The sequence below is a fragment of the Hylobates moloch genome, unplaced genomic scaffold (assembly GCF_009828535.3).
Source record: "Hylobates moloch isolate HMO894 unplaced genomic scaffold, HMol_V3 SCAFFOLD_19, whole genome shotgun sequence".
Classification (NCBI taxonomy): Eukaryota; Metazoa; Chordata; class Mammalia; order Primates; family Hylobatidae; genus Hylobates; species Hylobates moloch.
This window is the reverse complement of record NW_026652294.1, coordinates 32445128-32456464: the sequence shown is the minus strand read 5'-3', so window position 1 is coordinate 32456464 and position 11337 is coordinate 32445128. Positions and strand designations below refer to the sequence as shown.

Sequence of the window (11337 nt, the reverse complement as noted above, 5' to 3'; positions counted from 1 at the left end):
GCAGTGGGGGTGGACAGCAGTGGGGGTGGACAGCAGTGGGGGATGGGCGGCAGTGGGGGGATGGACAGCAGTGGGAATGGACAGCAGTGGGGGGATGGGCGGCAGTGGGGGACGGACGGCAGTGGGAATGGACAGCAGGAGGATACACTGCAAGCCTTGGGTGCACGTGCTGCCATTCAATTACATAGAGACGTGGACTGTGTTACAGCATGGGTTGTATCGTGGGCCACAGTCAAAAAAGGTGAAACCCACTGGTCTTGGCCCACACCTCACTTGACATAGGGAAACTAAGCCCCCACACCAGGCGGAGACTTGCTTGGGTTAGTAGCAGATCTGTCCTTAGAGCCCTCAACTTCCAGATCCTAAATTCAGACCCTTCTTGCCTTCCCACGCCCTTTCCAGTCAGGTCCAACCAAGAGTGGCTAAAGGTGGTTGTACCTGTAGCCAAGTTCAGAACTGACAGTGGCCCTGCAGAGGGCCTCAGGCTGGCGTGGGGAGGCAGTCCCTGGGTGTCCCTTAAACCCACCTGCACGCTAGGACCCGGGAGCCCCTCAGACCGCTCTGTGGAACAGCTCTTCCCTGAGCTCAGCCGCAGCTCAGCCAGGCCAGGCTCGAGGGAGCCAGTGGAGACCTGGACGCGCCCGGGGCTGGTGTCTTGTTTTTCCCATCATGAAACATTTTTCCTCTGGTTTGGCCGGGACCAGAGCCCCGACCAATTCCGAAAGCGTTTGGCAAGCCTTGTGGGGAGGAGTGGGAAGGGAAAATTCATTCGGCTTCCACCCTGGGAACTGGGCACAGTCTGTTCCCACATCTGGGCCCCTGGCTGGACCGTGTGCGCGTGTGTGGTGAGGGGCTGGCCCCGCTGCACAGCTGCCTGTTGGCATCACAGTGTTTGTTTGCCTGTTTCCAAAGCAGGCGCAGCCACAGCTCCTGCCTGGAGGGTGGGAATGATGGTATTGAGAGGGTGAGAGGCGCTGCTTAGGGTGGGTGGGTCTCGGCCCAGAAACATTTTTTGAGACTGAAGGAGAACCAGAGGCCCTCTGATGTGTTTGCTGACCCTGGGCCTGCCTGGACACCAGCCCTGATGGCAGCTCCTGCTGTTACCCCAGGGAAGCATCGCAGAGCGTCTGGCCTGTTGAGTAAGAGAAGCAGGGGAGGGTCTGGAGGGAGGCAGCCCTGGGTCCCACGAGGCCCACGGAGAGGCTATGGGGGCAGCCCTGGGTCCCACGAGGCCGACCTTTCCGGAGAGGCAATGGGGGCACAGTCCCCGGGCTCATCTGGAAGTAGGGTTGCTCCTGCCCCAGCACAGCTGGCAGAGCCCCAGGTCTAGCGACTCCTGCTGGGCTCCAAGCCCTGCTACCTTTCTCCTCTGCCCCACCCACCTTGACTCTTCTTTTGGGCCACTGAGCACAGGAGAAAGCAACAGAGCGGTAGGTCCTGGAGGCAGCTACCTGGGTTCAAATCCCAGCTCTACCACTTGTTAGCTGTGTGACCTTGGGCAAGTCACTTAACCCCTCTGTACTTCGGTTTCTTCGTCTACACAATGGGGGAGACGATAATTGTATTTACCTCAAAGGACTGTGGCGGGTGTGAGTTGTTACAGGGAAAGTTTTTAGAACAGCATTTGCTCTCAGGCAAGGGAGCTGGAGTTGGCATCTGTGGGCTCCCTGGCTCTGGCAGTTCACCATCAGTTCAGGGGGACCCAGCAGCTAGAGATGTTAGCACAGAACGCTGGCACATGGCTGGGGCCCTGCTCTCCTGGATGAGTCCCCTTCCCCCGGGGGAGGTCCCCACTCCTAGGAGATGGAGATGAGGTGACCCCTTCCAGGAGTCCTTCAGGAGCTCCTACAGCGAAGGCCAAGGGTCCTGGAGCTCCGAGTGGCTGCTGAGGAAGGGCTTCTTTCTTCCCCATCTCCTTTTTAGGGTTGCCGAGAAGGAGCCCATCAACAAAATGTCACTTCACAACCTGGCTACCGTGTTTGGACCCACATTACTGAGACCCTCAGAAGTGGAGAGCAAAGCACACCTCACCTCCGCTGCAGACATCTGGTCCCATGACGTCATGGCGCAGGTACCCTGGCACCGCCCGGGCCTGTGACGGGCAGAGGGTGACGGTCCCATGACGTCATGGCGCAGGTACTCTGGCACCGCCCGGGCCCGTGGCTGGCGGAGGGTGACGGTCCCATGACGTCATGGCGCAGGTACCCTGGCACCGCCCGGGCCCGCAGCTGGCGGAGGGTGAGACCAGCCCCTTAGGAGGAGAGAGAACAGCTCAGAGTCCCCAGGCCTCTTCCCTCGTGGGAAGCTGGGTTGATGGGATGTGGGGTGTCACCAGGGAGGCAGGACTGCAGACACTTCTGCCCCTCCCAGGCCAAAACAAACGTGTGAGCCTAGACCAGGAGGGCCTCGGTCTCAGAAAGCAACCCCAGGGCTGGGGAGATGCCGGGCCCTTGTCCTCACGTGTGGAAGCTCTGAGGTTGCTTCCCTGGGAGTCCTGCAAGACCCAGAGCAGGCGCCAGACTGTGGCCGCCTCAGGACAGAGCAGAAGCTTATGGCCAGGTTGGGGAAGTGGCCCCAGGCACCCCACCCTCTGCCCTGCAGCGCCTTCCACGACTGCAGAAAGGCAAACACACCTGGGCTCCCCAGGAAGGGGAGGTGGCCAGAGCCAGTCTAGGGAGTGGGAGGGGCAACACAGGCTGGAGCCAGCAAGGACCATGTATTCTCGCACGTTGACGGCGAGGCCAAGGACAGGGAGCCCAGCCTGCACCTTCCTGTCTCCCCACAGGTCCAGGTCCTCCTCTACTACCTGCAGCACCCCCCCATTTCCTTCGCAGAACTCAAGCGGAACACACTGTACTTCTCCACCGATGTGTAGCCCGAGGCAGGGCGGCTGCGGGGGGGTGGTGGAGCCAACCCCTCCAGCCCGGGGTCCAACTCAGACTTGAAAGACTGCAATAGAAAACTCCCAAACCCAGCACTCCAGACTCGAGGGAAGCCAGCTTCCAAGAACTGGAATGCGTACATCTTCTGTGCCACCCTGTACAAAGCCGGCTGCCCAGTCCCAGCCTCACCACCGCACCCACCTCTGCCCTCCATACCTCTAGTTGTGTCTGATGCTCCGTGCTGTTCGGGAATTGTTTTATGTGCGCTTGTCATGCAGAAAAGGTAGTGACCGGCCCGGCGTGGGCACACACAGCCCGCTTTGTTCTTTCATTTCCTCCAGCACTTTCTTCCCTCCTGAGTCCAGCCCAAGGCCTTTTATTTTGCGCTGTGCAACTGCTGCCAGCTTCTCTCTTGGCCCTGCTCCCAGATGGCGGTCTCCTGGCAGCCTCCCCTCAGTCTTCCTCCACCCGCTCTTCCTTCCCAGCCTGCCTGCATGCATGTGCACCCTCGGTCTTCGCTCCATCACCTTGAAAGCTCTGAAGAGGCCCTGGGTTGCCGGGGCAGTGGCGGCCCGTTTGCTGCTGCCGGCCCCTCCTCGACCTCCGCCTTTGGGAGCACACCTGCTTTGCCTTGCTGCCTGTGCAAATGTTGGACAAGGAGACACACTCACACTCGTCCCCAGCTTAGCACAGAGCTGGAGCGCCCATTTCTGGAATTTTCCGTTTGGGAATCTCCACTTCTGGGGTTTACCTGTTCGGCCTCCTGCCTATCAGGCATCTCTGACTGTTTCTTCTACTGCTTTTCAGTTCCCTTCCCTGCTGTTCTATTTCCTTTGAGTGTAAAGACTCACAAGTGACCTGCTATGGAGATAGCCAGAGGGTCAGGAGAGAATGGGGGAGGAGGCAGTCAGGCTGCTGAGGAAACACCACGGGCTGAACGGGGGAGGAAGGCACATGCCGCACTGGGTGTCCCGGGTCACGGGCGGGGCAGCTCAGCTCTTAGGAGCGAGTTGTGGGGGCTTTTCAAGAGGGGCCAGGCTTCCTGGAGGGTGACTGATGTGGCTGAAGCAGGTGTCCAGACAGGTAGGCTGCAGCCAGGAGCTCCCTGGCACCGCAGGACCTCGTGGTACTCTTGCCTTAGATTTTACACACGCTCCACAGCCAAGCACTGCCACGGGTCCTCCGGGACCTGGGAAGGAAAGGCACAGGCCCACGGTGGTCAGCCATTGTGGTGCCGCCCCAGCTTCTGGATGCAGCCTTTTGGGTAAACGCTGGGAACTCCAGAAGTTGTGGGGAGAGTGGGGAATCAGACAGCCGCCTCTAGGGGCTGGGTTCTGCTGGGGCCTCCTTGTTGGTGCTGTAGGCACCCACCAGGGAGTAGGGACCCGACTTGGAGACGCATTGCCCAGTACTAGGAAGGAGTGAGGTGTGTTCCCACCGTACTGTTTCCCACACGAGCTGCGGCTGCCAGCCTCGGGCCATCAGCCTAGGAGAGCAGACGCAGCTCCAGGGGCTTGAGTTATAGCCAGTTACAGCTCCCTGGCTCTTCTGTGTGGCAGAGCGTCATTTCTGGGCCCTCAGGACTGGGGAGCTCAGTTCCCATTGCTTGTGCTCAGGGCTGAGTCTTAAGGGTTTGCTGTAGCGCTTGCTCAGTGAGAGGCAGAGCCCTTTTTGATCCTGTTTACTCCGTTGTCTTGGGCAGAACAGTAAATATTCTGTGCACGGAGGAAAGACATGCCCAAGAGGAAGGGAGTATTGACCATCAGCTGCCTGTGAGCAGCTTAGCAAGGAGCCCTTGCTCCCTGGGACAGGCGGTGAACTTGAGTCTAAAGATCCAGCACCTGGCCCTTCCTGAGGTCCCTGCCTGGCATCCGAGTGTTGGTGTGTGGCACAGAAGGCTCCTGCTTGCTTCCAAAGCGATGGACAGGAAGGGGCAGAGTGAGTCACGGCCCAGACTGGGCACCTTCGCGTCTCAGCCTCAGGGAGCCCCACAGCCCCAAGCTTGCTGAGGCAACTTGAGAACAGGCTACAGGAAGGCTGCAAAGGCTGAGAAAGGCAAAGCCTCATATTTATAAATCCCACCCCCAGAGCGGGGAGGGTCAGGTGCCAGACCTGGACTAAACTGCACCAAGGAAACACCCAGCGGGGTCTCCTGTGAGCCAGGGACCGTGCAGCCCGGAACCTCCAGTCACTGCGCCCGGCAGGAGTCAGGAGCCAGGGACTGTGCAGTCCGGGACCTCCAGTCACTGCGCCCAGCAGGAGTCAGTCTAAGGGTTCTCCTGTGAGCAGGGACTGTGCAGCCCGGAACCTCCAGTCACTGCGCCCAGCAGAAGTCAGGAGCCAGGGACTGTGCAGCCTGGAACCTCCAGTCACTGTGCCCAGCAGGGTGGGCTGTGCCCGGCAGAAGTCAGGCTAAGGAACCCCAGGTCTGCCTGTCCTTGCTGGGCAATGGCTGATGGCTGCCATTTTCTGCTGATACACAGGTAGGATGGGACCCTTCATGAATATCGGACTTTAATAAGTTGGTAAGGATATATTTTTTTGTCTACGTTCTGTTTCAACTTATGTAGATTATTATAAATTGATGTAAACCACGTGACAGGAAAATGTTAATAAAAAATGCAAAGCCCCAACATTTGCACAAAACTCAGCCCTGTGGTGTGGGTGTTTGTGTTCGCAGTGGTCCAGGGAAGCCACCAGTGTAAATATTTAACTCCTCCAGCTGCATCCAGATATGAGTTTCCAGGAATCTGTTCACCTAGTTCACTCCCCTTGAGCCTCCCTGTGGCCCACGGGGGCTGGGGCAGAGCTGCGGGGCGGTGGGCTCGAGCCCTCTCCTTGCTCTTCACAAAGGCCTCCGGATCAGCCAGCATCCAGGCTGCTTCTGGCTCGCCTTTGCCATGTGCTGCTACAGTACAAATGTCCCAGCCGGGACCTGGCCATCAGTGTGCCTTCAAAGTGGCATGTTGTCCACTGAAGAGGAAGCATCTTCTTTTATGTAAATGCTTCTCTACGCTTTCCTTCAAAGTGGCACATCTTTGAGGCAACCTTTTGGTCTAATCTGCTTGTCAGAGAAGCTGGGTCTCCGAGGGCCCACCCTCCCTCTGAGAGAGCCAGTGGCGTGAATATCGGCTCCCACCAGCCAAAGCAACTGGACACTGAGTTTATTCTGAAGATCAGGAACAGATGTCTCTGAAAATTGCTGTTGGGTTTATGAGCTCATACTGGCTCTCCAGCCATCGAAAACAGGAAACTATTCATCTCTCAAGTGAATAGGCAGCGTGGACAATGCCTGGCTTACTGAACCGATGGCTACTGACAGCCCTGGCGCTCATCTTTTCCAAGGCCGTTGTGAGGGCAGCATCTCTTGTATTTGGTCCCACGTGCTAGACTGAAAGATGGAAGATCCCAGGCATCCTAGGACTTTGACAGGTACCAGGTAGGAGTGTCTGCCCTTGCTTCAGAGTGCTTGTAGGTGTCCTGTATTTAGGGACAGCAGAGGAAACAATTTGTTCTGAGCTCTAAGGAATGCTCCAACTGGCCTAGCAGTGATGAAGCCTCCTAGCTGGGAGACTGGGAGGGGCGTTATACAGAATTCACTGTAAAAGGACATGAGCCCTGAGCAGGAACTCACATTCATTCCAAGGAAATGGCAAACATGGCCCAAGGAAGGTGTTACCAGCTGAGTTTGACATCATCACTCATACAAACACACACTTGGGCCACCAGGCCATGTAAGCTGAGTCTGAACTCTGGTTAAGAGTGTGTGGGCCAGAAGACAGGGCAGATGAGGAAGAAGGCAAAAAAAGAAAGGGTAGAGGAATTACCGTATTATAGGAAAAAGGAGACTCATTACCACTGGCTGAAAGTGTCCAGAATTGTGTGGCCCCCACCAAGTTACCTGCCTGTGCCCCACCCAAGAGCAAAGGCCTGACTCCATCAGTGTCATCTCCCCCACAAAGCACCAGGGTAAAGTGGCACCAGTGCTGAAGCCCAATTGTAGACGGCTTTTTTTTTTTTTAATATACCCGCGGCACACAACTAGGCCAAGAAAAATACCACAAGGTCAAGTGGAAAACACGACATGTTAAAACACTTCCCTGACCCTGGAGAACGAGGATGGTGGTGAACGGCCCCTCAGCGGCGTCTGATCTTGGCCTGTAGCTGCTGTGACCAAGTCACCAAGATGACTACAGCAGGATCCTTCACATGTGGCCTCAAGCTAGGCCTGGTCCAGCGGTCACGTCGTGAAGCCAGTGTGTGCCTCTCGGCCGGCACAGGAGGGTTTTTCTAGAAGAAGCCCATCGAGTTCATGGATGGGATTGCACTACAGCCCAGGAAAAGGCTGGGCTGGGCTTCTTGAGGCAGGCCCTGGCAGATGTAATGATCTTGGTGAGGATGACACAGTCCTCTAACAACCCTGCCTCAGCGCCCCCATCCCCAGCCTCCCTGGGAGCTTTCTCATTCTTTCCCTTCAGATGTTATCTTTGGGCCACCCGGCACTATTTTTGGAATAGGGAATTTGAAAATAAAATACAAATAAACCAACCTTTTGAACTGTAAGGTGTGTGTGGCAGTGGGGGAAGGGGGTGTATTTTTAAAAAAGAAAAAAGGATGGCAGAACACAAAACAAGTGAGATAATTGGTTGGACGGCATCAATCTGCCTTGCCCTGCCCTGGGATTCAAGACAGATAGTTGCATGGAGTTCCAAGGTAGAACAGCTTCCTGAGTGCCTGTAGAGACACTGTCACCTCTGTGCCCACAACACCAAACAACCTAGAGGGCCAGCTGTGGTCAGGCCTGAAGCTTTGTGGAGCTGAATTCCTATATGTCAACATCCTGTCTCCTGATCTGCTCTGAGAGAATCTGGCACGGGACGTCCTCTGTGAAGGCTGGCTGGAGTCCAGGAGCAGCAAAGTGTGGCTGCCCCGAAGGCTGGAGGCAGAGAAGCCAGGCAGCTCCCTCAGAACACCAACGACATGAGGGAAAACGAACGCCTTCAGGCCCTGAAGCAAGGCCCTGGTGTGGTACAGAAACTGTCCTCCAGAGAGCAGCGCGGATCCGGGGCTGGCATCATCTTTCCCCACAGGCAATTACTCTCACCGGAGATAATAATCAATCGCAGCAGAGAAAGCAGCAAAACCTCCACAACCAATGGCCCCAGCCTTTAAGCCAGCTGTCAAACAAACAGAAAGAACATGACCTGTGGTGACAGCTGCTGGGTCACGAGGCACTCACGGAAAGTTTGCACAGCCTCAGTGTCATGAAACGAGCTTAAGCACTGTAAGTCATTCAAACGATCATAGCTCTGGAAGACATCAATGAAGCAGTGTATATGATCTAATCCAGTGTGCTTTATCTAACTACATTTGTTTAGCTTTTCTCCTTCAAAGGGTATTTCTAGTCTTAGGGAAACAGCCCCTCGCGGGCAGGAAACTGGTTGAGAGAAGCAGCCCTCGGAATCAAATGAAAGCATATGGCCTTGACCCTGATTTGTTTATGGAATACATTCCGGGGAAGGTGATCAAAGCAGTCCTGGAGACAGCAGAGCTTCTCAAAGAGGCCCTGGCGAAGCTGAGCAATGGGACGACTGGCGGAGAAGTCACTCTGTCATCATAAATGGTGCTTGAGGAGCAAAACCAGGTTTCATGACAGCAAATCATCCTGTCTCTCAGAAGATGAGAAAACCGGCTTTGTGCTCTGGGTAAGTCAGGGCATGACAGATGGAAAGTGGCCCAGTGATAAAACACTGCTGCTTCTGAAAGGAAAGTCAGGTCACCAAGGCCCTCCACCACGCTCTGAATGGACATGCCAATGGGGAGAAGTCGCAGCAAATTGTTTTTTTTCTTTTTTTTTTTTTTTGCAGCTGATAGTCTAATATTTCTAGAATATCTGTACTTAGCATTCAATGGGTAGAAATCAGAATCCTTGAGGGCAGAAAGATATTACTATTATAACTTTTATCTAAAATTAAAACAGACAATTGTCTAGAATTATTGAGAAAAATGTTGGCCACACGTGGTGGCTCATGCCTGTAATCCCAGCACTTTGGGAGGCCAAGGCAGGAAGATCATGAGGTCAGGAGTTCGAGACCAGGTGAAATCGGTCTCTACTAAAAAAATACAAAAAAAAATTAGTCAAGCATGGTGGTGGGCGCCTGTAATCCCAGCTACCTGGGAGGCTGAGGCAGGGGAATCACTTGAACCCAGGAGGTGCAGGTTGCAGTGAGCTGACATCGTGCCACTGCACTCCGACAGTAAGATTCGGTCTCTTTAAAAAAAAAAAGTTGTAACAACGGACGGGGGTGCTACTTGCATCTCATAGGTAGAGGCCAGGGATACTGCTCAGCATCTTAGAATGCACAAAACAGACCCAATCCTGGCAAAGATTCATCTGGTCGAAAATGTCAATAGTGCCAACGATGGGAAACCCCAATCTAGATCCTAGCAAGTTTCCAAAACCGACTTAACACAGAAACAAACATGACTGATTTGTCGGAGGGAAGAAGATCAAGTGTCCCTGGAACACTCGTGTGTTTGGAAATGACAACCTCAGCACGTTGTCCAAGGCCACAAAGAAAAAGCATTCGAGAGCCGCTTACTAACCTCTGAAACCAATGGCTCCTCCAGTGATGCAGCCACTAATGACACTGTTCTTCCAATCCGATTTTCCCCGGTACTGTGGGCAGAGAAGTACATGTTAGAGCCGAAGAAACAAGCCAAGACAGACCATTAAGGAGGAATACGCAGGGTTGCTAGTTAGCTCATTCAGTCCCTACCCAAAGGAAACCTAATCTTTCTCAAAAATATAGTTCCTAAGTATACAGTGTGTGTGTTTGTGTGTGTGTGTGTGTGTGTGTGTGTGTGTGTGTGTATGTAGTACGTGTTCATAGATGCTTCCTGCAGGTGGCACCAGAGTGCTGAAACCAAGTCCAGCATTTGAAATGTAATCAAAATTTCTTCAAGGGGCTCTCCAATAAGTCTCATGTTTCAAATCATTAGTTATTTTCTAGCCTACAAAAAGTAAAAAATAATGCAAGCCCATACTGTAAACATACACAGAGTCTGCAACAGGGACTATTTTGTGGAAGTTCAACCTAGAACGTATCTGATACTTCCGATCTGCTTTCTAGTAACAACTTCCAAATGACTTTTAAAGAGCAATTTCTCTTTAAAAGTCATGAAATGGCGGCCCCAGCAAGGATTTCTCAGAAGGCAGAGACACTTACAGATTCTACCAAACACTCAGTACAAGAAAACATGGCTCCCACAATGGCAAAATTTTTGGCATAGGACATTCCTCTCTGCCCCATGTCTTTCAGAACTTCTTTTGCAGTCGGTGTACGGTAAGGATCCTTAGGGTCAAAGCCCACGTTGGTATCGATGCCGGCGGTAAACACCCCAAAGGCACCTCCTAAGACAAATCCTAGAAGCAAACACAGAGATGAAGGTGTCTTTGGCGTGTTTTCTGGATTTTACTGTATTGGGATCATCCTGGAAGGGACCATACTTTTGGATGGCCACCAGTGCAGAGGATACCTCCTCTTGCCACTCAAACTCTCCGTTTGCCTGGTGGAGAGTTTTGCACAATCCTGGGTCTGTGTTACTGACATCATCTTCTCTGTCTCCTCTAGGATTTCTTCCTCCTTTCATTCCCTAACATTTCTCAAGATTCCATCTTTAACCCTCTATTCTCTCTACACTCTCTTATATGTAAACAGCCACCCTCAAGTTCAGCTATCAACTTTGCAAATCACTCTCTTGGCCACTGTGACATTCACAGTAATGCTTTACTGAGCACCACATGCCAGACATGCCACAGCTTCATTCATTCTTCACAATAATCCAGTGAGACAGATGCTGTTAGCTTCTCCTTTCTATAAACTGAGGCTCAGAGAGGTTAAGCAACTTCTCCCAAGGCCACACAGCTACCTAATGGCAAATCCCACACTGCTGCCACATCTGACCTTCCTGAGCCGTCTGGACATGTCCAGATGGATGCTCTCTCGACCTCATGGTCAATATGAGTTTAATAAAATCATGGGCACCTCCCTTCCAACTTAAGGGAAAAACAGAAGGACAAGTGCAGACTTCGTCTCTCCTTGCTCGGGGCTGTCTAGTCACAGTGGTCTTTCAGTTTTTCAAACCTCAAACAACCGCTGCCCTAGAGTCGTCTGCATGTGCATTTCCATATATCTGCATCCTTCCTCTGCAGTGTTCCTGCTCAACATTCTTCTCCACATAGTATAATACAGGCCCCATGAAGACCAGGCTCTTGTCTCTTTCAGCTGGCACGTGATATTGCTTAGGAACAATTTGCTGAAAGAATTTAAGAGAACGAGCAAATTTAAGGGAATGAACGGAGGCCCGGCGCAGTGGCTCACGCCTGTAATCTCAGCACTTTGGGAAGCCGAGGTGGGCGGATCACCTGAGGTTGGGAGTTCGAGACCAGCCT

The 11337-nt window shown here is 53.4% G+C and overlaps 2 protein-coding genes across 3 annotated transcripts in view; one reads left to right on the top strand and one right to left on the bottom strand.

Annotated features, from left to right (window-relative positions):
* Positions 1 to 5532, top strand: part of ABR (ABR activator of RhoGEF and GTPase) — a 27891-nt gene extending 22359 nt beyond the window's left edge. For both annotated transcript variants that reach the window (XM_032137814.2, XM_032137815.2), the window contains 2 exons: positions 1924 to 2071; positions 2786 to 5532. In XM_032137814.2, coding sequence (XP_031993705.1) covers positions 1924 to 2071; positions 2786 to 2875 — 238 coding nt within the window. In that variant the 3' untranslated portion in view covers positions 2876 to 5532. The remainder of the gene's footprint in view (positions 1 to 1923; positions 2072 to 2785) is intronic.
* Positions 5533 to 6948: 1416 nt separating this feature from the next.
* TIMM22 (translocase of inner mitochondrial membrane 22) overlaps positions 6949 to 11337 on the bottom strand; it is a 19967-nt gene continuing 15578 nt past the window's right edge. The window contains exons 2-4 of the mRNA XM_032137978.2: positions 10112 to 10350; positions 9489 to 9561; positions 6949 to 8059 (exon numbers count right to left, since the gene is read on the bottom strand). Of these exons, the coding sequence (XP_031993869.2) occupies positions 7983 to 8059; positions 9489 to 9561; positions 10112 to 10350 (389 nt within the window). The 3' untranslated portion in view covers positions 6949 to 7982. The remainder of the gene's footprint in view (positions 8060 to 9488; positions 9562 to 10111; positions 10351 to 11337) is intronic.